Source organism: Condylura cristata, unplaced genomic scaffold, assembly GCF_000260355.1.
Source record: "Condylura cristata isolate star-nosed mole 26May11 unplaced genomic scaffold, ConCri1.0 scaffold00037, whole genome shotgun sequence".
NCBI lineage: Eukaryota > Metazoa > Chordata > Mammalia > Eulipotyphla > Talpidae > Condylura > Condylura cristata.
In genome coordinates, this window is record NW_004567138.1 from 5,882,369 (window position 1) to 5,910,235 (window position 27,867).

Consider the following 27,867-nt stretch of genomic DNA (forward strand, 5'->3'; position numbering starts at 1 on the left):
TTAAAAAGGAAACTTTAAGGTGAGGGGGCGGTGGTGAGGCTCAGAGAACGCAGCATGCTCCGTGGCGCCCTCTGCCGGCAAAACATAGCTATGGACAGACTGTGGGGTCCAAGACAAAGGCAAGTCTGAGACAAGGACATGCTTTTTCATCAGCCTTGCATGTGTCCAAGAGAAAATAAAGGTAATAAAGCAAGGCAGGGTGGGAACCTGACCTAATGTGAGTTGGTCGAGAGGCTTTGAAATGGGAAAACTCCTACAAGACTGCCAAAATAAATACCAAACAAATGATGGGTGGGACCAGTTTCCACAACTGCTGCTGTAATGGTGCCGGTCTGCTTTGGCCTCCAGGCTTAAGGTCCTGGACAGAGAGGGCTCGTGGCAGGAAAAGTCCTGTGGGAACCAGTTCTGTGTTGTGGGTTGTTTTTTTTAAAGATTTATTTATTTGTGCATACAGAGCTGGGGTACAGGCCAGAGGCTCAGGGGTGTCAAGAGGTTTCACCAGAGACAGAGTGGGGAGCAGAACAGGCAGAGCGACGAAGTACACTGCTGAGGGGAGCAGCGGGCGGGTCAGGAGAGGTCTGCCGCGCCATGTGGTCACCTCTGGGGCAGGCGGGAATCGAACTCATGCGGAAGTGGCTTTAGCTTCTCAGTGCTGCGCTGTAGCCCTCTGTGTTGTGTTTTAAGGAGGAGACACGTGTGCCCTTTTAGCAGGACAGAACTCAGGAAAAGTTCTGCCATCTCTAGCCAATCACTATAATACACCCTTGAAGCATCTATACCCCCAAAATGCCTGGCACAGAACTGAATGCATGAGGCCTTCCAGTGGCCTTAACAGAGGAATGAAGTCCCTTTATCACCTGGGCACCTCCTCACCCCAGCTATCTCCAATACGCCCCACCTGGCTGCATGTCTCACTGGTGTTACCCTACCTGTCATTTACATTCCCACACTGCTCATCGCCTTCCTTTCTCTCCAGCACCAGACAACTTCTACATGTCAACACTGGCTAAAGTCCACCTCCAGCCTCCTTCCTCCTCCCTCTTCCGCCCCTGCGCTTGTATCTCTCTTCAGGCTGAATTCCTATATTTTATCATTTAGCATTTAATCATAACTAGATTGATAATTAACTGCTTCTTGTGGACCTCCAGATACATGCCCAATAAAAACACTTCCTGAAATGCACTTCACAGTGAAGGAGATTGCAAAACTGATAAAATCACAGAGACATTTCCTCTGGCCTAACAATCCCACTGCTGGGAATCTGTCCTACAACCATATACACAAGCTCATTTAAAATAACCGATAGGCGAGGTTACTCTTCCCTCACCAGCTGTAAATGCCAAAGGTTGGCAGACAGTGCAGGTAGCCATCAATAGCAGGACTGTCATAGAAATGTCCATATATAATGGGGTGGAGCTATAAACAAATGAGGATGATCTGATACTGATATACAAAGGTCTCAAGAACATGTGCGTAACTTACTTTATAGCAAGTCGATGCTGCTCAGCGGAGAGGTCTTCAGCTCTTCGACCTAATCCTATGAGAGAGGAAAAAATTAGAAATAAGATCTTTAAAGTGAAGTTAATGGCGACTTTTTAAAGAGCCTTTATCAGGCCGTACCTGGTGGCGCAACGGGTTGGGACACAGTATTGCAAGCTGGCTACAGCCACTTCAGTGTGAGTTCAATACCCAGCCCCAGAGGTGACCCACATGGCTCAGCAAACCTCTCCTGACCTGTCCACTGCTCCCCTCAGCAGTGTGCTTCATGAATCTGCTGTTCTGCTCCCCACTCTGTCTCTGCTGAATCCTCTCACCGTCCCTGCACCTCTGGCCTGTACCCCAGTTCTGTATGTCTGTATGTGTAAATAAATGTTTGGAGGGGAAAAAAAAAGAGCCTTTATCAAAAGCTTTTAAAAATAAAGGTAATTTATTTTTGCTTCATAAATCGTAACAGATCCCTATTTTTTAAAATCCCTGTAATCAAAGAGTGACCCATCACAAGTGTATCAATGAGGACAGTACCTATAGGTAATTGTGAGAATTCAGGCTCCAACTTAAACTGCCCAGGAGCACATGGATTCCAGAAAACTCTCTACCACTCTATTCTTGAACATTATAAGCTGATTCTTGACAATGATTGGGTTAGAGGTGCTGACCCCCACAGAACTGAAAATCTGAACACAGGGCTTCTTTGGTGGCCTAGGGTTTAAGTCTCAGTGTTAACACCAGTAAAAAGCTGAGCTCCATCCCTAGCCAGGGAACTGACCCACATGGCTCAGCAGACCTCTCCTGTCCCACTTGCTGCTCCCCTCAGCAGTGTATTTCGGTCAATCTGCCTATTCTGCTCCTCATTCTGTGTGAATCCTCTTACTCCTCACACCTCTGGCCTACACCCCAGTTCTTCAGTTCTTCTATGCAAAATAAATTTTAAAAACAGAAAACCTGAATGTAACTTGACTCCCAAAATCTTAACTACAGCCATCACTGTGCATCATTGGGGACTGGTTTCAGGGCCCCATGAATGCAGAACTGAATGCAGAAACACTTCACATAGGCACGGACCCAAGCAGTTCAAACTCCCTGAACGCAGGGAGAATACAAAGGACTTATAGAATATTTTTCTTCTGTGTTAACATATAGTCCTTTCATCAGTAACAGTTTCTAAAACAACTTTCACTAAGGCTGATCATGGTGACCAATCAAAAGCAACTCAGAGAGAAGGCGAGTGTTTCTGGAATTGACTTGTTCTCCCACATGCAAGACATAAGAAGAAAAAAACTTGTTCCAGAAAGTGGGGTAAACTGAGAATGCTTTAAAAGGCAAATTGAGTCCCAAATAGTTAGTGTTAAGGGATTCAAAAAAAAAAAATCTCTTTTCCCCCTGTGATCTAATCAAATAGTACATATTTGGCAATCCTAAAATTTAAATTGATTTAAGATACTACTTTCTAACCTCTACTATAAGTGGATGTTCACATACAAATAGTGTGACTGGTTCACCCCAGCTTGCCCTAGAATTTTCCTGGTTCAGTCACTGAAAATCTTTCCTCACCTCTCAGTTCTGGGCAAACTAGTTAGTCCCTATTTAGAAAGTCTCCATCCTTGGTATAAAATTACTCCGTTCTCTACAGAATGACTAAATCATCAAGTATGAACTAGCAATACCCAGGGTCAAGATGAAATTAAATCAGCTCCCAAGCTTTAAGGAAAAACAAGAAAGCTAGCTGGTGGAGACTGTAAATCTTCCCAACATTGTCAACACATAAAGAAGTGTTCAACTATCCAGCCACATTTGCCGAAAGAGCACAAATCCACAGAATATACTTTTACTATTTACACCTGGCATTGCTGAAGCCTACACTAAAATCTTCCACCCGGCCGAAAGTTCCATCATCCTTCCCCAGCACCTCACTTTACAAATGGAAATCAATATGTGCAAAACTGGTGGTGGGAAGTCCATGGGGATTATAACCAAGATGAAAAAACTGTAAAAAATGAAGAATGATGTAAAAAAGATACATTTAAAAAAAAGCAAAACAAAACAAGTAGAAATCAGAGTTTTGGGTCATTTGCAGGAAGAAAATGTTCAGTTTTATACCAACAAAAGATTCTTCCTTTCCCAGCTTTTTATAGTCAGGCTTATCTCATTAGGTAATTTTCCAAATCTAAACAAAAAATTTTTGAACGAATTCAGCACTAAAAATGGTTAACCAGCCAATGCTGTTTAATCGTTTGTCACTTCCTAAGTGTCTCTGAGATTAAATAAATCCAAGCAAAAGAGGTTGCTATTTCTTCTTGACAGATCTGGAAATGAAGGACAGAGAATTCGAAAACTTCACTGAAACTTAAGACACAGAAAGCCCACTGTTCTCAGTGCAAATATCTCAGCAAGTTTAGACAACAGATTCCAAAGGGAATGATAACTAACAGAGGGGAAGGTAAAAGGCTATGTGATTAGAAACGTCTGGAAATTTTGCACAAAGCAAGATATGCCAATATGGCATAAGCTCTGGTCTATGTAGGTGGTAGAGATGCAGAGCTCTGAACGTAAATTTCACTCAAGAACCAAAAGGAGGATGTTTCTCACCATCGTGAACTTGGAAAGCCAAGGTTGTGATCTTCTGAGTGACAATCATCAGAGGCCTAAAAGAAAGAAAATCATCAAAATTGGTCGAAGTGACAACGGAAGGCACTTTTAATCTTTTTCTCTGTGTGGTGGCTTTTCATTCTGGAGATTACTGAGTAAAGTACAAAAACACTGATGTCAAGAGAAACCATTTTTATTTCTCTTCCAAGTCACTGTAAATGAGCAGGTGGAACCCCACTAAACAAGATTATGCTGGAAAGTCCCTCTCAGCTTGCAAGTTCCAGTTCTGGCACCGTCAGCATGGTCTGAAGCTCGTCAGGAATGCAGAAGCTCAGACTCCATTCCAGACCAGAAAGTGAGAATCTGCATTTTAACAAACACTCCAGAGAATTTAAATGTTTATTAAAATTAAAATGCCCTGGTTCAGGAGATGAGATTCCCTATTCCAAGTGTCCTGGAATTTATATTTTGGCTTGTTCTACAAGCATATATAGCATTACCCTCTAAATACAAATTTAGCATACTCTAATATGCTTTATTCTATTAAAGCCTTTCTCTCCACGCACATGTAGTAAAAGATATATTTTCAAATGCAATTGCCTGTAAATAAACTATTCAGTGACAAAAAACAACAACAACAACAACAACAAAACACCTTAATTTCAAAAAATCACGATAGGAAAACTTGCCTACAAAGTAGTACCTCATACAACAAAGGTATGAGATCATTTAACGGTTGTGAAATAGTCTTTCAGCAAATAGTGATGGTATAACCAAATGTCCACATTCAAGAATAGAAAAAGTAATTCAAGATATATTGAAGACATAAATGTAAGAACTAAAACTAAAGAACACTTAAATACTTATGACTTTATATTTACTGATGGCATCTTAGATTTAACACCAAAAGTACAAGTAACAACAAAAAAAAAGTGGATTTAGTGGATATTATTAAAGCTTACAGCTTTGGTACTTCAAAGAACAAAAATGTAAAAGGATTTTATACAGAATATGTGAAAATATATGCAAATCATGTCTGACAAAATATTTGTACAGTACTAAAGAACTCACCCAGTTCATTAATAAAAAGACAAATAACCAAATTTGAAAATGGCCAAATAATCTGGATGGTCAATTTTCTGAAATTGATACATAAATGACAGACATACACATGAAAAGATGCTCAACAGTCTGCAAAGAAATGCAAATCTAAACCACAATGGATCCCACTCACAGCACTAGGCTGGTTAGAATCAAAAAGACAGTAAAAACAAATATCACGAGGAGGTAGAAAAATTGGAAACTTCATACATTGCTGGTAGAAATATTAAATGATAAAGTGCTTTAGAAACAGTCTGGTAGTTTAATCACAAGGCCACCCTATGGCCAAGCAATACCATGCCTAGAATTCACTAGTAAGAAGTAGAAATGCAAAAACATGTTCAGAACAACATTATTTATAACAACATATTCAGAACAACATTATTTATAATAGCTCAGAAGGAAATAACCCAAATGCCTATCAACTGTGGAATGGGTAAAGAAATGTGGTTATACATCTATAAGCCAGAGACATTCTATAGGGGTGGAGATGGGAAAACAGATCAAAACTGAGGTGGGAAGAGCACATGGGTCTATGGTGATGGCACACGGGTGAAGTGGTTGTGGGAAGCCCACGGGGATTACAACCAAGATGAAAAAATGCACAAAGTGAAGAATGATGTAAAGAACACATAGAAAGTAAAAAAATAAATGTACTATATTCATACAGTAGAGTACTATTCAGCCATTTCAATAAAAGTTAGCTACTGACAGATACATGCCTGCTGTAACATGGATGGACCTTGTTATGGAATATTATGGAAGTAAAATAACGCAAACACAAAAGATCACATATTATACGATTCCATTTTCGTGAAATGTCCAGAACAGGGAGCTCATAGAGAAATAAAGTAGGCTGCTGGCTACCTGGGGAAGTTGAGAGGAGATAAGAAAGGGTGGCTAACACATGCAGGTTCTTTTGTGGGTGAAGAAAATGTAGTCAAATGAATTGTGGTGATGCATACAAGATAATCAGCTCCACAAATATGCAAAAATCAGTGAATTGTACACTCTAAGTGGGTAATTATGTGTGATGTCTGATTGTCTCAAGAAAGCCACAATTTTCATAAATGGCACCTGTTTTTCCAACGTACTGCCTTTAATAGCTCTACCGTGGCCCAACATGGACAACATAAACGTTCTATCCTTTCCTCTAACAACCCTTCTCATCTGATCTTCTGATCTCCATCCTGCTGGCTTCTTACTGAATTTGCTCTCAGTTCTCTATGGACTGCTGGCTTATTTACACAGAAGACCAAGATTTTTGACCCATGTCAATGACAGGGTCATCCTGGGATGACCCCAGCATAGTGCCCAGGCCCAGGTATGTGTGACGCAGCAATGACAGGGTCATCCTGGGATGACCCCAGCATAGTGCCCAGTGACGCAGACCAAGTCAAGACGCAAGTCAAGTCCAAAGTGGGTCGATGGCTCTCAGTCACTTCTCTTACATTCTTATTTCCATTCCTGATTTTTTCCTCTTTCATATAATGAACATGCAATATTTTCATCTGTATCAATCAATAAGATAAACTTCTAAAACACCCCTGAAATCTGAACACCTACGTCCAACTTCTATCTTTTTTGCAAAAGCCCAAAGGCTAATATGTCCAGAGGCCAAGAGAAGGGGAAGTAAGTGTGATTGTGAAGGGAAAGGGAAGCTGTTGCAAAACCTGGTGAGAAGTAGGCGTGGCCAACAAGGGACTGGGCCAGGAGCCACACACAAGCTCACAGTAAACGCCAGCTTTGTTAGAGAGGGAGAGAAAGCAGTGGTAGAGAACGGAGGGGGGAGGAGGGAGGGAGGACTCTTCCCAAACACTGAGTTTTGAGACCTAGGACTATGGTCTATATTTTTAAACTTTATTTTATAGATACAGACACACACACATACATACATACATATGTGTGTGTATGTATATATAGATTTTTTACACTGTTCTTCCTTTTTGTACAACATATGCTCTCCCCTCTCAGGTGTAGTCCCACAAAATTCCCATCACCAATTCACCCATGTACCCTCAGCATAGTCCCTTGTGTAATAACACATTCCCTCCCTTGTTTTGATCCCTCTCCTCCCAAACCCCACAGTGCCTCTGAATTAATAGCTGCCTGCTAATTTTGTTTTGTTCCTTATTTGGTTGTCCTACATTTCTCCTCTAAGTGAAACAATCCGATATTTTCCCTTTTCCTTCCGGCTTATTTCACTGAGCATGATCCCTTCCAGCATTATCCATGTTGCTGTGAATGGCGTGAATTTATCTTTTTGACTGCTGAGTAGTATTCCATTGTGTGATTGTGAAGGGAAAAGGAAGCTGTTGCAAAACCTGGTGAGAAGTAGGCGTGGCGAACAAGGGACTGGGCCAGAAGCCACACACAAGCTCACCACATCTTCCTGATCCAGTCATCTACTTTGAGGCATTTGCTTTGTTACACATTAAAACTTTGTCTTACAGAGCATATAACTCTGCAGTTTACCTTCCTGATATTCAACAGGCCTCAGACCCAGAATGTATAACAGATTCTGAGAGAGGTTTTTCTTAAAGGAACACACTTTAAGCATCTTGTTCAAGGTAGTTTCCAAATACAACTTTCAAAGCACAACTGTTTTCTTTCCAAGCTCTTGTCTTTTTTCTCCTGCTGTAGTACTGAAAACCCACACATTCATAACAGTACCTAAGCCCAGTCTTGCTTACACAAAGCCCAGTACATTTTTTAAAAATAATATGATAGTTTATTTTTACATCATTTTGTGCCTTTTTCCATCTCAGCTGTCATCCCCGTGGGTTTCCCATCACCACATCACCCGTGTGCCATCACCATGGTCCAGTGTACTTACCCATCTCCCATTTTTTATCCCACTCCCTCTCCACCCTAGTAAAATGTCTCACCCAGCACATTTTTTTTAAAGATTTATTTATTTATTCATACAGAACTGGGGTACAGGCCAGAGATGCGGAAGATAAGGTGAGAGGATTCACTAGGGACAGAGTGGGGAGCAGAACAGGCAGATCGAGGAAATACACTGCTGAGGGGAGCAGCGGGCGGGTCAGGAGAGGTCTGCCGCGCCATGTGGATCTCCTCCCAGGCAGGCGGGAATCGAACTCATGCGGAAGTGGCTTAAGCTTCTTATTTCAGTGCTTTAACCCGCTGCGCCACCAGGGAGGGCCACCCAGCACATTTTTAAGCACACATTCTGGTGACTATGCAATCTACAAACCAAGTAAATTCCTACATCCAAGTTAACTCATAACTTCATTTGAAAAAGGCTAAAAATAGATCCCTCATCAAAGAAATAAAATGTGTCATGGATCTAGTCTACAACTGTCTCTGTAGAAATTTAGCATCTGACTTCTTCTATCTGGGGTTAGTTGTTGTTTTTTTTTTATAGGTTATTTTTACATCATTTTGTATACCTGGGGTTAGTTTTAATGTATTCCATGATTAACATAGGTCCACCAAAATTCTAATAGTTGCATCGGAGGAACCATGACAACACACCACTCAGATCAACAGCTGGAGGAGCATAACATCAGGTGCCTCTGATGCCACCTCCACACCGATGCTGAGGCCTCACCTACCTGGGATAACTCCCAGCCAAAGACCAATAGCAGCAGGCAACCCAGGCAGGCTCCTCCCTAATGGGTGGAGCCTTCTGCTTCAGGAATTTTAACTCTCATTGAACTATCATAGCTTTATTTACTGCATGGTAGGCCACGATCTCTCTTCTTTTTGACCTTCTCTTATCTCGGGGGTCAGACAGGCCTTTCAACGTGATGTCTCTCTAGACCAATTCAGTAGCCTCTCCATCTCTCCACTTTCCGTCACAGGCATTTCACTCCACAAACCTTACACATCTGTTCTCTTCTAGGCATCTGCTTCCCTGCCAGACTAATACAAGACAGTATGCAGACGGCCTACATTAATGTCAACAAATGATAATTATTCACTATGCAATATGCATCACTGGGTCAATGTAAAAGATATACAGTTATTTCTAGAAATGATGTCCTTTTTGGGAAAAACAATTAAGAAGCTGTGACTCAAATATTACTACAAACATGATGGAGGGTTTGCTTTCAACAATGCGTTGTTTCTGCTTAAACAGCTAAAGAGCTTTCAAGGAGATGAAGAAGAAACAACTCACCCATGTGGTTATGGCTCTATAGAACATAATACATTGATAACTTGTGAAAAGGTGGATACACAATCCATAGGCTAGAGTGCCGGTCTGCTATAAGGAGATGGAGTTAGGATCCTCCTACATGCTTTCTGTGTGGGAGGAAGGGCACCATATGCTCCTGGTCAGAGGAAGCCACCTCTGAATACTTTTTCATTCATCTATTTATTTAAACTCGTGGGTGGATCAGATGTCAAACTCAGATTGCACAAGTTACTGACATTTGAGAATCAAATCCGTAAAATTACTAGCTTAAGATAAAACTCAAATACCATTCATAGTGAATTTCCGTCACACCAAACATAATCTGAGACAGGTTTGTTGGTTTTTAAGTGGAATTCAAAACTTTCTTTTTGCAAAAATGCAAAACCCAGTCTATACAAGCCCTGTCTCAGATTTATCCATCAAAGGCCCTGCACTTGAATCCACAAGAATCCTCTGACCATCAAATCAAAGTTTGAGTTCAATATGTTGGGGTAGGACCATTTCGCCTTTGTCCCACAAAATTTTTTCATGATCAAGAAAACAATTTTTCCCCTTAATCTAAAATTATTAGTCTAATTTAGATTAAGAACTATGGGGGGAAATGTAATGAGTGGAAACAGACAGGTGGAGACGCAGCTTGAGTAAAAATAACAAGGCCACCCTCCCCATGGACGGCCACACACACGTTACAACAGGTCACTACCTTGTGATACAGATGCTGGCAGAAGTGGTTCCTATTCTTCTATTTCCATTTCTCCTCTCAATTGGCAACACAAAATAATAACCTGTTTTTAACACATTAACTGTAAGTCCAGCTTCAAGCAATATGTCCCTCAGATATACCTGTATGACCTTACTCTTAGACCTAACATTGTTAAGTTCTCTGTCCTGGTAAAGCTGGTTTATAAGGATGAAATAATGCAGTCATCAGTTACAGGATGGTTAAAGAGTCGGCTGATCCCACGACAGATGGCCCAGTCTCAATCAGGTCTAATATGCAAGGATCTTATTTTCTCCAATGGGTAATTTCAGATTCAAAGGGTTACATACTTGATATTTTTCTTCCTGGTTTGTAATAAAAATTCACCTGGGCAGCCAGAAAGAGCAAGAAAAATACCGGATGGTTTCACTCATAGCAGGAGTATAATGGACCAGGAGAGAAAATAACAAAAATAATGAACAACCATATACCAGAGACATTTTGCGGGGGTGGAATGGGATCAAAAATGGGGGGTGGTGGTGGGGGGTGGGAAGGAAAGTGCATGGGATTATGGTGATGGCACACAGGTGACTTGGTGATGGGAAACCCGCGGGGATTACAATTGAGATGAAAAAAAAAGTACAAAATGATGTAAAAATAAACTGTTATAAAATTTAAAAAATTTAAAAAAAAATTTCACCTGGGCTAGTCACATACTAGAAGAGTGGAGTAAGCAAGAAGTTGGATAGGAGGACCCAAATATGACAAATGGCCAATCGGTTGTGACCTAAAAAGGACTAAACTCAGCACAACTCCCCAGGCATCAATATCCTGCAGTAGTCTGGGGCCTACAGCTCTGTCCACTTTATAGCTTTCATGGAAAGCTCTCGAACTCCAACAATATCAGCATGGGGTAGAAAGTATGGCAATGTTTCATTCTACTGGCCTTCCCAGAACTACAAGTAAAGGCTGGGGAAATCCTCCAAACTCCTCAGGACCATCCAGTGGTGGGTCAGGGAAAAACAGGCTTGGTTTCTTTCCATTCATCTTTTCAATGATTTCAGATCTCCACTCTGGCACTCCACCACAGAATCACCAGGACTCCACCTTAACAGGAGCTCACCAAAGATACTTGGTATAACATATGCTTGTGGCTGGGAATTCGATTCCTAAAGTGTGTGCTAACTATTGAGAAGTTGATGGCAGCCGCATGAAATCAGCAAATCTTGAAAGCCCTTTGCAAATATCTTTTTACCATGTATAATATGAACCTCTGGAATCTAGGGGTTTGTTCACACTTGGGCTGGTCAGTGGGGAGATAAGGATGTCACAAACCTACACGGGAGAATGTTTTCTGTGGAATGGCAGGATAACGGACCTCCATTAGGAAGGGGTACAGACAGTGAAATTTGTGTTTCAGGGAGCACAACTGGTTACTGTTCTTCTTGTATCCATTAGAGTTCACCAGTATCCTTTAATATGCATGCAAATATCTTCAAATAGTGTCTAGGGCTTCCCATTGTTACAGTCATGTAAGTGATCATAACAAATATTAAAATATCAACAAAGTCCACAGCAGAACCAAAGACCTAGCATTTTATCTCCTTCTAACTCTTTTTCCTACCTATGACCACATTCATAAACATGGAATCTTAGTACATTTGCATTTATCTCGAGGTTTTTATTTTCCATTGTACCTAAGCACTTTCCAGCATCATCAAACATTCTCTTGAAGCCACTGCTTTCATTGCACACATATTAGTGCCATGACTGAAGTATCTGCTTCATTTAGGGTCACTTGGGCTATCCTAGGGTGCTTTGGTTTTGTGGCTTTTGTTGTTGTTGTTGTTGTTGTTGTTGCTATTATTGACAACTTATGAATAAATGTGATTTCCCTAAGGGAATTCAACGCCAAAGAATTTATCCTACTTAGAATATGAACATTTAAAAATGTCATACTTAAAATTTGTGGCTCAATTGCCTTCCAGAATAGTTGTACCAAGTTATATTCCTACTAGCTGTGCATAACAATTCTCAATTCATAATGTTTTAAAAAATTTATGGGTAACTCAAATGGTGAACATGATGGGGGGAGCAATTAACCGCCTGAATCTGGCCTAGCCTGAAAAAAGGAAATACTTCTTTTTGTTGTTTCCCTAAGAAGAAAAGTCAATTTATAGCCTCTGTTGGGGCGGGGGGTGGGGGGAGAGCTCACTATCTCAAACTTAAAAGGAATCAAGTATCAAATTTATTATTGGTGAGTTTCCCCAGAAGAACAGCCAATATTCTAGTATCTTCAACCAGCCACACTCACAAAGAAAACACAAGTCATTCACCATTACATGTATAATATAAAATGTATCAGTAGCAGCAATAAAAATATGTCTTGGTGTGCACACCAATCCAACCCATGAAAATGTGGCTCCTTTCAGAATGATAAATAAAACTTCAAGCTCTAGAATAAAGTAGGTGTGTTTCCAAAAAGTAAAAGCATATATTGGCTACTTGACACAAAACTAAATACAATCTCACGTAGATTCTAGCTTGTGATCCAACATTAAAAATGTAGTGTAGGCCAAGCACTCAGATTTCCTCACATGCATGCTGCTATAAAATACCAAATTCAGGCCCTCCCTGGTGGCGCAAGGGGTTAAGAGCACAGCACCATGAAGACATCTGCAGCCACTGCAGCCTGAGTTTGATCCTCTGCCAGGGAGCTGACCCACATGGCACAGCAGATCCCTCTCTTTTTCTCCCTGCTGTTCTCAGTAGTGTGTTTCAGTCACTGTTCTATTCCCCACTCTATTTCTGGTGAATTCTCCATCTCCCCACACCTCTGGCCTGTACTCCAGTTCTTGTACACATAAATAAATAATTTAAAAACAAATAAATAAGTAAAATACCAGATTCAACCTCAACACTATCTTATCCCTCAACAAAATCCTAAATAATTCAACTTCAGGTTGGTGAACACCTCTCCATTTTTGTTAACTGATATTATTAAGAAGATGAATTTATGACAAGCAAGCCACAGTATATTTATGGTGGCAGGGGAAAAAATAATGCCACTTAATGATGCCCTATAACTTATAAAGGAAAAACTGTGAATGTCACTTTCCCTGGCAAACAAGGTTCTTAGATGTGTGATGACATTAACTATCTTGAGATGGGTGATTAATGTGGATTATCTGGGAGGGCCTTTAACACAAACATGAGTGTCCTTATCTAGACAGATGGGGATGCACTCATCTCACCAGGGGATTAATACCACAAATACATAAAAAAAAAAAAATAAAACTGAACAACAAAAAGTCAAATGACCCAATTAAAAAATGGACAAAGGATCTGAATGTTCTGTTCTCCAGAAAAGACACACAGATGGCCATAAGCAAATGCAAATCAAAACAAGCTATTGCCTGACACCTATGAGGTGTCATTATCCAAAAGACAAGGAAGGACAAGAGGTGGAGAGGGTGTAAAGGAAAGGGAACCTTTGTTACTGTTGGTGGGAATGTAAATTGGTGCCATCATTATGGAAAATAGTATGAGGTTCCTCAAAATATGAAAGAGAGAAATTCTATACAGTCTGAATATCCTGCTTCTGGGTATCTCTTTGAAGAATATAAAATCACTAACTCAAAGAGATATGTGCACCTCCATTTCACTGCAGCCAAGCACTGGAAACAACCTAAATACCCCAAAACAGATGCTTGCCTAGAGAAGTTGTATTCCATGCAATGGAATACTACTCAACTATAAAAAATGATGAAATGTGCCACAACCTATATACACCTAAGAGTATTGTGCTTAGTGAAATAAGTCAAGTGAAGAAACACAAAAGACTGTATGACTTCTCTCATCCTATGCTGTGCATAAATAATAAAACAAAATTAATTAAACAAAAATAAAATTTTGGACTATATGTCCCAATTAGTAGTCATCAGAAGGGAAGGTGGGGAAAGGAAGGTGGAAAAGAGAGTAAAAGGGCCAAATATATGGGGATGGAAGTGAATTTTTAGCTATGAGCTAAATGTAGTATATATACATGTTGATTTTTAATAATGCACACCTTCAGCTTTTATAATGCAGTTAATTTATTTTATTTTATTTTTAATTTTTTAAAGATTTTATTTATTTATGTGTACAGAACTGGGTTACAGGCCAGAGGTAAGGGACAGTGAGAGAATTTACCAGAGATAGAGTGGGAAGCAGAGCAGGCAGATTCTTGAAGTACACTGCTGAGGGGAGCAGCGAGTGAGACAAGAGAGGTCTGCTGTGTCATGTGGGTCAGCTCCCTGGCCAGGGATTGAACTTGTGCTGAAGCAGCTGAGGTTAGCGTCATAGTGCTGTGCTTTAAACCACTGTACCACCAGGGATGGCCCAATTTTTAAATTTTAAATAAAAATTTGAATTCAAAATAATAATAATAATAATGATAATAATAATGATGATGATGATGATAAAAGGAAGTTTGTAAAATTATTTCAAAAAAGTAAAAAAACTGTACTTTCCAGTCTGGAGAGATAGGAATGCATAAAAGAGAGAACTTAAAAAGGACACCAGAGGCGCTCCCTGCTGGCGCAACAGGTTAAAAGGCCACATTATGAAGCACTACGAAGTCACTGCAGCACAAGTTCGATCCCCAGCCAGGGAACTGACCCAGATGACATGACAGACCTCTCCTGATCTGCCCGCTGCTCCCCTCAGCAGTGTACTTTGTCAATATGCCTATTCTGCACCCCACTCTGTCTCTGGTGACTCCTTTCACCACCCTTGTACCTCTGGTCTGTACCCCAGTTCTGTAAGCATAAATAAATAAATCTTAAAAAAAAAAAAAAAGACATCAGTCTAATTGCAGGGAGGAAGTGATGCAGGAAAAGCCAGCCCAAGATCAAACCACAGTCCTGACAACTTCAGAGTCACTGTCCTTACATCCTGGAGCATTTCTTTTGTCTTCCTACACCTCTTCATGACCTGACCATCCAGTTGGACAGCTTGCATGTTCACAGAAGTGAGCTGTAAACCCTTTATTTCATTGCTCATTCTCCAAAAACTCATCAAATGATAACTGCAGACTGATACAGAAAAAGAAACAAAATCCTGGGAAAGTAACATGGAGGATATTAGTGTGTCCCACAGGCTAATATCCATCTTCAAGGTTCACAGGAAGTTGCTCCTGAACAAACACACTCGCATGTACTTTTGAATGGCCCTTCAGTCTTTACCAAGGGACCAATCAGAAGAGGCGTGGCCCATAGGTTAGGACCATGGTAACCACTATGGCAGGCTGTGTGAAGGTTCTCCAAACACAAAAAATAAATCTCCCATATGATCCCATAATTCCACTCCTAGGAATCTACCCAAAGGACACAAAAACACAGATTTAAAAGGATACATGTAGCACTCCCTGGTAGTGCAGCAGGTTAAAGCATGGGACTGCAAGCTGGTCACAGATGATTCAGTGAGAGTTCGATCCCCAGTCCCAGAAATGACCCACGTGGTGCCAGAGGCCTCTCCTGACCCTCCCACAGCTCCCCTCAGCAGTGTACTTCGTTAGTCTGCCTGTTCTTTCTCTGGTGATTCTCCTCACTGCCCCTGCACCTCTGGTCTGTACCCCAGTTCTATATGAATAAATAAATATTTAAAAAGAAAGAATACGTGCAGCCCTATGTTTATTGCAGCCCTATTTACAGTAGCTAAGAGAGAGAAACAACCTAAATGCTCCAAAACAGATGAATGGATCAGGAAGATGTAATGTATATAAACAATGGAATACTACTCAGCAGTCAAAAAGATAACTCCAAGCCATTTGCAGCAACATGAGCTGGAAGGGACTATGCTATGCAAAATATATCCAAAGGTAAATATTCCATGGTTTCACTTATATGCAGAATTTAGAGAACCTGAACAGAGGGTCAGGAAAAAGACAAAACTTGCAAGCTGATCATAGATGTGATGCATCCATCAGGGAAAGAGTAGAGAGGTCAAAACAGGGACGGGAAGGGCATAATGGCCAGTGGTGACAGACTGAAGGTATGATGGTGGTGGGAGAGCTGCAGAGACTGTGCCTGAGAGGAGAAATCAAATACTATCCAAAAATGAATAGCAATGTAAGAAAACAAAGAAAAACAATAATAAATCATGGTGACAGACAAGACTTAAAACTAGAGTAGACACCTCAGCAAGGCTTTTCTAGTTAATGGGTATCTGGGTTATCTGGGGGAGGGGCCGGGGCAGCAGCTCTTTGGCCAGTATGGGAGAACTTCTGTATTATTAATTAATAAGAGACAAATACCAAATCTGGGTCATGGGTATTAGAATAGAGGTGAGCAAACTTTTTCAGTAACAGTGCAAGATGGTCAGTATTTTAGGCTTTGCAGGTCATAAGGTTCAGGTAACGATTACTTAATTCTACCACTAGAGTAGAAAGCAATCCAACATAATCTATAATGAAGAGGTGCATGGTTGGATTCCAAAATATACCTGTCTATAAAAAAAGCAGGTGGCAAGACGGATATGATGGCTGCATTTAGCTCAACAGAGCAATCAAACCTTTAACCTCCCCCTCATTAGCAGTCTTAACAACTGATCTCAGCAGTCACTGGTGATCCGTAGAGGCACATTTGATCTTTGCAGACCCAAGAGACTGAATCCTAGTCAGTGGTGCACCTCCCCTCCCGCCCCCAATGAAGATACTCACCCAGAAAAATCTGTCGTGAGAATTCCATAGTGGAAGATGTATATCCGACTGATGTGGCATATTGTAAGGTATCCTATTGCTACAAAGAAGGAGTATCTGAAACCACAAACATAGATGATCAGATGATATGCATGACAATAATGGACGTAAGCAATTTTCTCTTCCTCACCCTCACCCGCTGTAGGCACCTGGTCACAAAGTCCTCTCTGGCGTAACCACATCCCAGTCCAAGCTGTCCTCACCTTCCCTCGTACTGCTCTGAGTTCTTGCCTTTTCTCACCTGCCCTACCAAAGTGGGTCTCTACCTTGACAGCAGAATGGAACTGCCTGGAAGCTTCACACTCCAGGTATCTGCATCCCACCTCTGATATGCTGGCTTAACTGGCAGAGGACGCACGAGGCAGCATAAGTCCAAACTGCAGTCAGGGTTGGGAGCCACTGACCTATAAATCTTGTCTCAGCTTCTCCTCTTCACAAGCCATGATGTTTACACGCTGAGTTTTATAAAATACAAATAATCACCACGTTGCCGCCAATTCCCTTCTTTGAAATACTTTGTTTTCTGGGCTCTCATTTGCTTTATTTTCTTCCCACCTTTCTAGCTTATTCTTCCAAGGCTCTTGCTTGACTTTTCTTTCCCCACCGGTCCTAGGTGTTAGTATCCCTCAGGACCCTTCCTGTCTAAGTAGGGGCTTCAACTACCACCTCGTCATGATCAGTCCCTTTCTTCCCAGACCAGCCTCCTGACTACTCGCCATTCAAAACATTTCACTGATGTGTAATTGTAATTATAAAGATATTGTGACTATCTCATTGACTACTCTTTCCCCTACTAGACTGAAGCTCCAGGAAAGCAAGGATGGTCATTTGAGTCAACTGAACAGATGTTACTTATTCTAAAATTCTCCAATGATCCCACTATCTAGAAATTACTGAAATTCACATTCATGACCACTAGATTAACGTAAGGACTAAGAAAGGAGAGCTAATAAAAACTCATGTGCTAGCAAGGGAGAACCAGATGATGAGCTTGAAGAAGTTCTATAGCTAAAGCATCATATAACTTGACATTCTCTTTACCATTCTTGGCAAACAAACCCAAAATGACATTTCTAGAATCTGGGTTCATCCTTAACCCTTTCCAAATCCAGAAGATGGTACCCAAAGCAAAAGATACCAACTCCCTTAGAGCCCAAGTGGAGCTAGAATGGAGGCTTCTGCTTCCAGTACATCTTCCCTTTCTCCAGCCAGGAGTGTCAAGGTAGAAGAACAAAGTCAACTCAGAGACAGACTTTCAGGGTGCTTTCAAATGCAGCCCTGCCTGCTACTTCCTCTTTCTCAGGCCACTTTATATAGTAAGGCAATGTGTCGTGCCCTGGGCAAGTCTAACAAATGCCAGGAAGCCAGGAGTGGTGGAATGAACAAGCATTCTGGAGACAGACCGACCCAAGTTCAGTCCCCATCAATGGCCAAAGTAACCTATGGTGGGAAGCATCTAGTTCTGTGGCTTTTTAGAAATGAGGGGTTGGCCCACCCTGGTGGTACAGTGGGTTAAAGCACAGCACTAAGAGGCAAAGGCCACTTCAGCATGAATTCAATCCCCACATGGCACGGCAGACCGCTCCTGACCCACCCGCTGCTCCCCTCAGCAGTGTACTTTGTCAATCAGCCTGCTCTGCTCCCCACTCTGTCTCTGGGAATCCCCTCACTGCCCCTGCACCTCTGGCCTGTACCCCAGTTCTGTATGCACAAATAAATAAATCTTTAAGAAAAAAAAAGAAGGGTGTGACAGAGATTAGGAGATGGGTGATGGTGATATTCCCCTACTGACATAGGTTGTGGGAACATGGGGGGGATTTACTTTGTGAAAATTCACTGAATCTTCATCATCACAGGAAAAAAAAAAAAAACTATATCCCAGAGAATTGGCCTAGAAAGAATATACTTGCAAAAATGAGGTGAAAGAGGTAAATGTGCTTTGCTCAGAAATAATTTATATATTAAAAATAATGAAATACATTAAACAGCACTTGTTCTTGCCACATTGTCGGTATTCTAAAACCATTCCCCACAACACCAATTCTCTCCTTCTGTCCCTAGGAGATACAAACTATACTTTGGCCCCATTGATTCCCATATGATCATGAATATCTATGACAACACAGTGGCTTGGGAAAACATCATTTGTCAAGAACTCTCTAGAAGAATCTTGAATAACAACAGTCAATCCAGGAGCAGGCTAGTTCTGTGTGGCAGCAATTAACGGCTCTTCCCTCCTCTTCCCACATTTGCCTAAGAGCCTCAGTGAAGGAGACGGGAGAGTAGCTGACAAAGAATTCAGCAAGAACCATGAAACTGTGGTCTTGGAGAGAATTACCACAGATACCCCTACCATTTAGAAGTGAGAAGTCTTCTAGAAGAGAAGCTGAGTGACTTGTCCAAACTCTGTGCTGGAAGGAGCCAGGTTCCCTAACTCTCATCTAAGCTGCATCAACAGGACAGTTTCCATCCACTGGGAACTCTGAACCACGCCAGCCCTCTGCAGCCACACAGCCAAGAGAGGGAAAGAACTTTGGCATCTTGTCTTCTGGTCTCATGACAGAGCTCTCTGCTACCACAATATTATTGCAGTGAAAACAGTCACAGCCAGTCTGTAAACGGCTCAGCCCGGCCACAACTGGAGCATTCCATTCCTGGCCAGAAACTTACAGAGAGCCTGGGCCTGGCACCAAGTAACTGTGCATGGAAGTTCTTGACCCTCTGAAAAATGGACCACACCCCATCAGCCAGCGCCGGGAAAGCTGATGAATGACAGCGTGTGATGGACTTGGAAATGTTATGGAGAAGAGATGCGGTAACATTTTTATTAATTATGTGATGGCATCCAAAATCAAGCCGAGGAAGAGCCAGGCATGATCACCCCTCACTTAAAAAAAAGCAGCATGTTGTCAGGCCCTCCCTGGTGGCGCAGCAGGTTAAAGCATAGCACTGGGAAGCTAAAGCCACTTCCGCATGAGTTCGATCCCCGCCTGCCCGGGAGGAGATCCACATGGCGTGCAGACCTCTCCTGACCCGCCCGCTGCTCCCCTCAGCAGTGTACTTTGTCAATCTGCCTATTCCGCTCCCTGCTCTGTCTCTGGTGAGTCCTTTCACCCTCCACATGTCTGGCCTGTACCCCAGTTCTGTACGAATAAAAAAAAAAAAATTACTTACTTGGTCATGACCACAGCTTAAAAAAAAAAAAAAAAAGCATGTTGTCATAATAAATGTTTCCAAAACTCATTCTTTCCAAATTAGAAATATGGATTTCCTATTTCCCTTCTGAAGGGAGAACATGATCTCCTTCAAGGAGGGCATTTAGAAGAAAGGTGATGTGAGTTCAAATTTTCAGAGTTCAGCAGGCTACTGAGTTGGATGACAATAACATTCAAAAGCACGCAAAAATCTCTCTCCCTTGAAACCAGAAACTTATTTTAAGCCATTAAAAGACAATCCACTGAAAAGTTCATTTTCAGTGTTTTTTTTAAAAAAGGGAAATATTGCACTGATAACCTAATATTAAAAGCTTTCTGAAGCCAAAACAAGACATGTATTTTTCCAGTGAAGTCATAAAAGCATCATGTCTTTCCAAAGACATTCAGTGATTTGTTTCATAAATATTTATTGAGCCTTTACTTGTGCCAGGTATTGTTCTAAGCTCTAAGGATACAATAGTCAACAAAAGAGAAAAGCCTTTGTTTTCATAGGACTTACACTGCAGTGTTACTGAAAGGCAGAATTAATACTGAAGTTTCTGAAAGACAATGAGAGACAGACAATGCAAAACCCAAGGTATCTTGACTGATCATCCAAGCATATGGCCTTCAAGACAAAATGAAATTACTTCTGTACTCTGCAATCAAACTATCAGAGTAAGCATATTTTTTTCTTGACAGCTTTACTATACACATTTAAAATACACTAAGCTCGGACATATGTACACATCCAGAAATTCACAGCTAAGTGCAAGATCACAGACATATCCATCACCCCACCCAAGTTTGCTCCTGCCTCTTTGTGACCCCTTTCACATCTCTCTGCACCACCCCACCCCAGGTAACCTCTGATCTGGTCCATGACTACCAACGAGCGTGGATTCCTTCACTCAGCACATTTACTCGAGATTCATTCATATCACTGTGTGTATTAATGACTCGTTCCTTTTCGTTGCTAAGTAGTATTCCACTCTGGTGAGCATTTGGCAGAGAGAGCTGCCAATTCCAATGCTTATCTAGTTCATATCACTGTGTGTATTAATGACTCGTTCCTTTTCGTTGCTAAGTAGTATTCCACTCTGGTGAGCATTTGGCAGAGAGAGCTGCCAATTCCAATGCTTATCTAGGGGAGGGCCAGTTTGCATCCTTTCATGCTCAAGGCCTTTTCTTTAGAACCCACAGCCTGTAAGGCGGCTCTCCCCAGCCCACCTTTTGATTGCCTAGAGAGCTTAGAGTAGGCCACTTGTTATGTAAATGGAGAAGGTACCCCTTTAACCTGGAAACACATTTATAAGATTGTGAAAAATCTCATCTTGTGTTGTTTGTTCTCGGGGTCTTACCTGTGAATAGTGGATACACTCGCAGTGACCAGGACTCCATAGCACATTAACACCAGCACAAAGAGATGTAGGGAGTACCTTTAAGACATCGCAGGGGAAGGAACAAACTAAGTACATTTCAAGTTAACATACCTACTGGCCACCCACACCAGTATTCCACCTTCACCCCCTTCAAAAAGTAAGTGATTTGTTAGCTCATGTTTACATAGGAGAAAAAAAATCAGGTATGTTTGCTCTGTGTAATTAAGATCCTATATCCTGATATGATACTAGGAAGTCCTGACTCAGTTTGCCAATTACAGCACTGGTAATGTCAGGAATCCAGAAATGGAATGCTGGCACTTTTTTTCATATACAAGTGAGAGTCCAGAAGAGACAAGTTCTTTCATCAGGCCTTTTTTTTCTTTTAGTCTTAAAGTAACAGGGCCAAACTGAGCTTCTACTTAGTGGATGATTCAAAATACCTATCACCCCTTCTCAAATTTCTGTTGAGTTAGGTAAAGCAATGTTCTAAGTACTCTGAGCAAGTCCACAAATACTCCAACATTCAAGAAGTTCCTAAAACTTCTTCCCCAAGAACTACTTCTCCCAGCTTGTTTGCCCAACTTATCTAGGAAAGTTTAATCTACAAGCTTTCTCTGTTAAAGACCGACTCAAATTTGCTAAGAACTCCACTGAAGTTATTATTCTACTCTAAGTGTGGGTCTAATACCCATGTCCAGCAAGAACTGCTAATGCAAAAACACCAACTCAGTGCCAGAAAAATGCCAGTTTTTATCTACGACAGCTAGGAAAGGCTCCTTCTTGGGAAAATGAACCCTCAAACATTCCATTGAGATGACTCAGGTGGAGATCTGTAGGTGGAGGCCGGTAGACATCTAATTTTAAACATTCTTAAGTCACCACATTGAGTTCTGAAGGAGTCAGGTTACTCATTTCTGGTTCTTACAGTAAACAGAGGTTCCTATGATGTCCTATTATTTTGCAATAGCAGTAGATAGCATGTATTATCTTCCCTTCATGCCTGGAAAATGCCAAAAATATTGCCACGATACAGGTCTTAGAAAGGATGAGGCTTTTACTCACCAGCCAAAACAAAAGACGACAAAGTAGATGCCAAAAATGGTAGCAAAAGCGTGGCGAACATCAGGACTGGTTTTAGCAGGGTGTAAGTAAAGGCGAAACCAGAATGCAGCAAACAAAGCAAACAGCTGGCAGGCGACAAAATTCACCTAGGGAAGAAAAAAGAAAAGAAAACCTTTACTGTTTGGCCTGTGTGGTGAGTGATCTCCACTCTCCTCAATTCCCACATCCAGGTGCATCTCAAACTTGGGCTTGGTTCTTTCTCAGGGGAGTGTTGGAGGTGTTATGAGAGGCTGAAAAGACAGTTGCAACTTCACCTGGTACAGCAAAGAGAAACCCAGCAGTTTCTTTTTTCTGACCCTTTAAAACTAGTCAAGTTCGGGCCCTCCCTGGTGGCGCAGCGGGTTAAAGCACAGCACTAAGAAGCTTAAGCCACTTCGGCATGAGTTCGATCCCCGCCTGCCCCGGAGGTGACCACATGGTGCGGCAGACCTCTCCTGACCTGCCCGCTGCTCCCGTCAGCAGTGTATTTCGTAGATCTGCCTGTTCTGCTCCCCACTCTGTCCCTGGTGAATCCTCTCATCCTCCACATCTCTGGCCTGTACCCCAGTTCTGTACGAATAAATAAATCTTAAACAAAACAAAACAAAAAAATCTAGCCACATTCACTTTCTCACTTTCCAACCTTCCAGTGAGAGACTTCTCATGTAAAGGGCTAGATCTGACTGTGTGATCAGTTGACTGGGTCTTTTCCACCATACAGTACAATAATAAGGTAAAGAACATGGTTTTTTTAGAGACACAAATGCATCAAATCCAGTTCAGCAAAGTTCAGTTCCCCATTTGCTAGCAGAGAAATCAAATGCCTCTCCAAAGTAATCATCAGAGGTGCTCACTCTAATTTTCTCATTTTAAATTAACCCCGCATAAAGAAGAGCATTGCTCAAATCCAAGGTGTGATGCTAACAGTCCACAGGCATAAAACCACTGACATTAAACTTTCAAATACTGCCCAAAACAGCAAACATCCTTCTAAAATCTCGGTGATAATTTTCTCAAGAATATTTTGCCTGAAAGAAACATAAAAGAAATCCCTGACACTCACAGAGATGATGAGCTCATTTTAAAGGAGGCCACATACAGTAAGTGGTTTCAAGAATAGTAAACACTGAAAAATCAGTTTCAACTCAGAGTGCTCAGAATAAAAACTTCAACATCAACTCACCTTTAGCAGGCAGCTAAAAGGAATCGAGGTAATAAATCCTGGAATAAACCCTCAACTTGAGGTTCTGCAGTGTTGGGCCATAAACATCTAGCTGATAGTGACATTTCATTAGGGCTATGCTGAAGGGGATGCCTGCAGGGGGCAGACAGCAATTCCATTCTTCCATTCTCCCTGTAAAGGCTAAGACCACTTTGGAATCGTGTAATTTATAGGTTCAGGGAAATTTTTTAAAAGATTCATTTGTTGCTTGTTTATTTTATTTATTCATTCATTCATTTATGCATACATGCATGCATGTATGTATTTATGTATACATACAATCATTCATGCATTCATTCATTTATGCATACATGCATGCATGCATGCAAAAACTAGGCCAGAGGTTCAAGGGATGAGAGCATTCACCAGAGTCAGAGTGGGGGATCAGAACAGGCCGACTGACTGAAATTCACTGCTGAGAGGAGCAGCAGGTGAGACAGGAGAGGTCTGCCGTGCCATGTGGGTCACTTCCCTGGCTGGGGATCAAACTCATGCTGAAGTGGCTGCAGATAGCTTCATGGCACTGAGACTTAACCCCTTGTGCTATAAGGAATTTTTTTTTAAACTGTGCTGAGTTTCCCTCTGTTTGGAAAGCTTTCCAAAGCCTACTCCCAAAACTGCCATCCTAAAAGACAAAGGGGTGTGAACTGGAATCCTATCCCGAACAGGTGGCGCCGCCTTGTTATAGTCTAAATGCACAACCAGCAACTACACATACAGACACATGAACCAGACACATGAACAAAGAACAAAGAGAGCACTAACCACCTTAAGCAAGGTTCAAAATGTGAAAGAAACGGTAGCTGTAAAGTAAAAAGTAAGGCTCATTTATGGGAGACCATCACATGCTCTTTTCATTCTCTTGGCCCAGAGCAACAGAAGGTATGGACACAGGCGAGTGACCACAGGGACATCTGCCCCATCCTTTTTTTCTTTTTTTTTTTTCTTAAAGATTTCTTTATTTGGCCCTCCCTGGTGGCGCAGCGGGTTAGGGCACTGCACTGAGAAGCTGGGGCCACTTCCGCATGAGTTCGATTCCCGCCTGCCCCGGAGGAGACCACATGGCGTGGCAGACCTCTCCTGGCCCGCCCGCTGCTCCCCTCAGCAGTGTACTTCCTCGATCTGCCTGTTCTGCTCCCCGCTCTGTCTCTGGTGAGGTCTCTCGCTGCCCCTGAGTCTCTGACCTGTACCCCAGTTCTGTATGTACAAATAAATAAATCTTTAAAAAAAAAAAAAAAAGATTTCTTTATTTATGCATACAGAACTGGGGTATAGGCCAGAAGTGCAGGGGTGGCCAGAAGTGCAGGGGTGGTGAGAGGATTCACCAGAGACAGAGTAGGGAGCAGAACAGGCCGACTGACTGAAATACACTGCTGAGGGAGCAGCGGGTAAGACAGGAGAGGTCTGCTCCACCATGTGGGTCAGCTCCTTGGCTGGGGATTGAACTCATGCTGAAGCGGCTGTGGCTAGCTTCATGGTGTTATGCTTTAACCCCCTGCACCACCAGGGAGGGTCTTGCCCCATCCTTTCTGATGGAGCCAAACCCCCAGCCCTCCTACACATGAGGAAAGATTCTCTGGGTACTTGTTAGCAAGACAAAATCTCAGGTCCCCGCCACCCATCTGAAATGAGTCATCCCCAAGGTGGACCCAGTACAGCTGTGTTTTCGCAGCCTACCTCCCCAAGTTCAAGGACCACAGAGATGGAGGTAAAGGCAGGCATGACCCCTGTCTTCAGGTGCTTTTCTAACTTGGGAGCGAACACAGATACCTTAGAAGGAATTGTTAAGTAAGATGCACTTCTTACAGTGTGAGCCACTAGGAGCCAAAGTAAATGACGAGACATTTCACAGGTAAGGTAGGATGAGGTTCAGGTGGATGACTGAGAAAAGGAAGGAAAGATAAACACCGAGGGGCATTAAGAACATCTAAAAGAAAATAATAAATAAATAAAAGTGCTGCTGTGTGGGTGGCACTCTGATATAATTGGCCTGTGCAACTAGAGGTGGTGCAGTGTTAGAATTAAGTGATTGTCATACACAGACAAGCGAGAACTCACTCAGGAAAGTACAGAGAATACAGAGGCACCCACGAGAAAGTAGGTCACCGGCCCTGACAGTCCACTGAGCTGGGCTGATCTTCATCAAGAGGCCTCCAAACTTACCTCCCAGGAAGAGGGCTATACTTTGGGAAAACCACATCTGAGGGACACTCACTCGGCCATTGAAGTAATCTGCCACTTTCCCCTAATACAAAGTGTAGCTGATGAATGTCCTACTTCTGACATAGAGAGGTCAGCTGGGTACGTAATCCCGCAAATATTTCCTGGTTGACTCCCCAGGCCAGAAATTGGGGACAGAGAGCAAGACATTGACACACACTCAGGTCAAGGAGACTAAGTGTGATTGCAACTCCCCGCCCCTTTTTGCTTTTCCAAATACATGCTCTGCAAGAACTGGTTTCAGTCTCTCCTCTGGCCCTACAAGTCTCTGATTCGACATCTAACCGGAATCCTTTCCCTTAGCTGTTAATAGTAAATGCCGAAACTCAGACTTTGTGAGGAATTAAGTTTCCCTGTACACACAAACACAACCCACTCCACCATCTCTTCCCAGGAGTGAGTCATGATGGTTCACTGTATGTTCCACAAAAAACTGTTCCAAGGAAAAAGTGGTGAAAAAACACTCAGTGCCTCTTAGGCCTGGAGAGAGAGTTCCAACCGAATTTCTCCCTCCTCAAATTACCAGATGTACAATTTAAAAGGGACTGGCAGGGCCATAATGAGATACCACTTTACACCCATTAGGATGGCTATTATCAAAAATAATAATAATAAAGCAGAATAATAAGTGTTGGCAAGAAGGCGGCAAAATAAGATTTTTTGTATACTGCTGATGGGGATCAAAAATGGTGGCACCACTGTGCAAAGAGGCCCGCAGTTCCTCAAGAAAATCACGGTATAATTGCCAAAGTTTCAATGTTGCAAGATGAAAACTGTTCTGGACAGTGGGTGGTTGCACAATGAATGGGAATGTATTTAGTGATTGAACTGGATACCAGCATGTGCCTAGACAGTAAGTTTTACGATATTCAGATTTTTACCATAACATTTTTTTTTAAAGTAAAGGATAGAGGATGATACCAGTTTTCTTGAGCTTGCTAGCGCATATCAATGCTAGCAGCTGGCAGGAATTACGATCAGCTCTGTGTCCATGAGCTGTGAGCGGCCATAACAACAAATCATATAGCAAGAGACTGAGATCCTTGCTCCTTTCCCCTAAAGGGCCAACAGAACCAGAGGAATCATCTTGATCCTGGAATGGTTTGATTTGATGTATGAGAGCTGCTTCTAGATCATCTTGAGGAGATGGGAACGGGGAGTATAAATAAGTCATCTCAAATATAGCTGCTTTACCCTTTAGCCCGGGGAGGGATGCATTTTGAGTTGTCATGATCAGAAAGCCATGGTGGGGAGGAGGCATGGGGTTGGGGGGGGCTGGGAGAGTGAGGTTCCTGAAACCATCCCAGACAGGTTCATTGTTGATTCAGGCAAAGAGAAAAAGAGTCTTGGAGTTTTAGTTATATCTGATATGCCTTTAATTCTGGGGCCGAGATGGAAACACAGCCTGCAGCAACCAAGCCTCCTTAGCCCCCTCAAGCTCCCCGACGTCAGCGTGATATTTAGAGGTGCATATGTCCTGTGCTCACGCTTCTAAGTGCTTCCTGCAGTAGCACATTAACACATGTAGGTGATGGAAGCTGAAAGGAAAACAAAACCACAGGTGACGGCCACAGAGAGTGGAGACAGGAAGGCGAAAAAGAGCCTGAGTTACTCCATTTTTCTTACACGGCACCACCAGGAGTATGGAGACACCAGGGATGATGCTAAATAGCAAAAAGCTGAAGGACAGTCTCCAACAACAAAGAATTTTCCAGCCCAAAATGTAATAGCACTGAGATTAAGGAATCCTGATGGAGATGCTATAGATTAGGCGTGACTTGAAAATGGCTGACGCTGAGTGCTGGGAACATATTCATTCTACCGATCTCATGGCCTTCATCTATGTTTATACGGTGTACAATGTTCCATTATTAAAAGGTTTTAAAAATGACACCACTCTGGGCCTTCCCTGGTGGTGCAATGGGTTAAAGCACAGCACTTCAACACGAGTTCAATC

General features: G+C 42.1%; 1 protein-coding gene across 1 annotated transcript in view; it reads right to left on the minus strand.

Annotated features, from left to right (window-relative positions):
* Positions 1-27,867, minus strand: part of MBOAT1 (membrane bound O-acyltransferase domain containing 1) — a 109,351-nt gene that overhangs the window by 25,682 nt on the left and 55,802 nt on the right. The window contains exons 2-6 of the mRNA XM_004693311.2: positions 22,430-22,575; positions 21,344-21,421; positions 16,750-16,845; positions 4,087-4,142; positions 1,483-1,537 (exon numbers count right to left, since the gene is read on the minus strand). Coding sequence (XP_004693368.1) covers positions 1,483-1,537; positions 4,087-4,142; positions 16,750-16,845; positions 21,344-21,421; positions 22,430-22,575 — 431 coding nt within the window. The remainder of the gene's footprint in view (positions 1-1,482; positions 1,538-4,086; positions 4,143-16,749; positions 16,846-21,343; positions 21,422-22,429; positions 22,576-27,867) is intronic.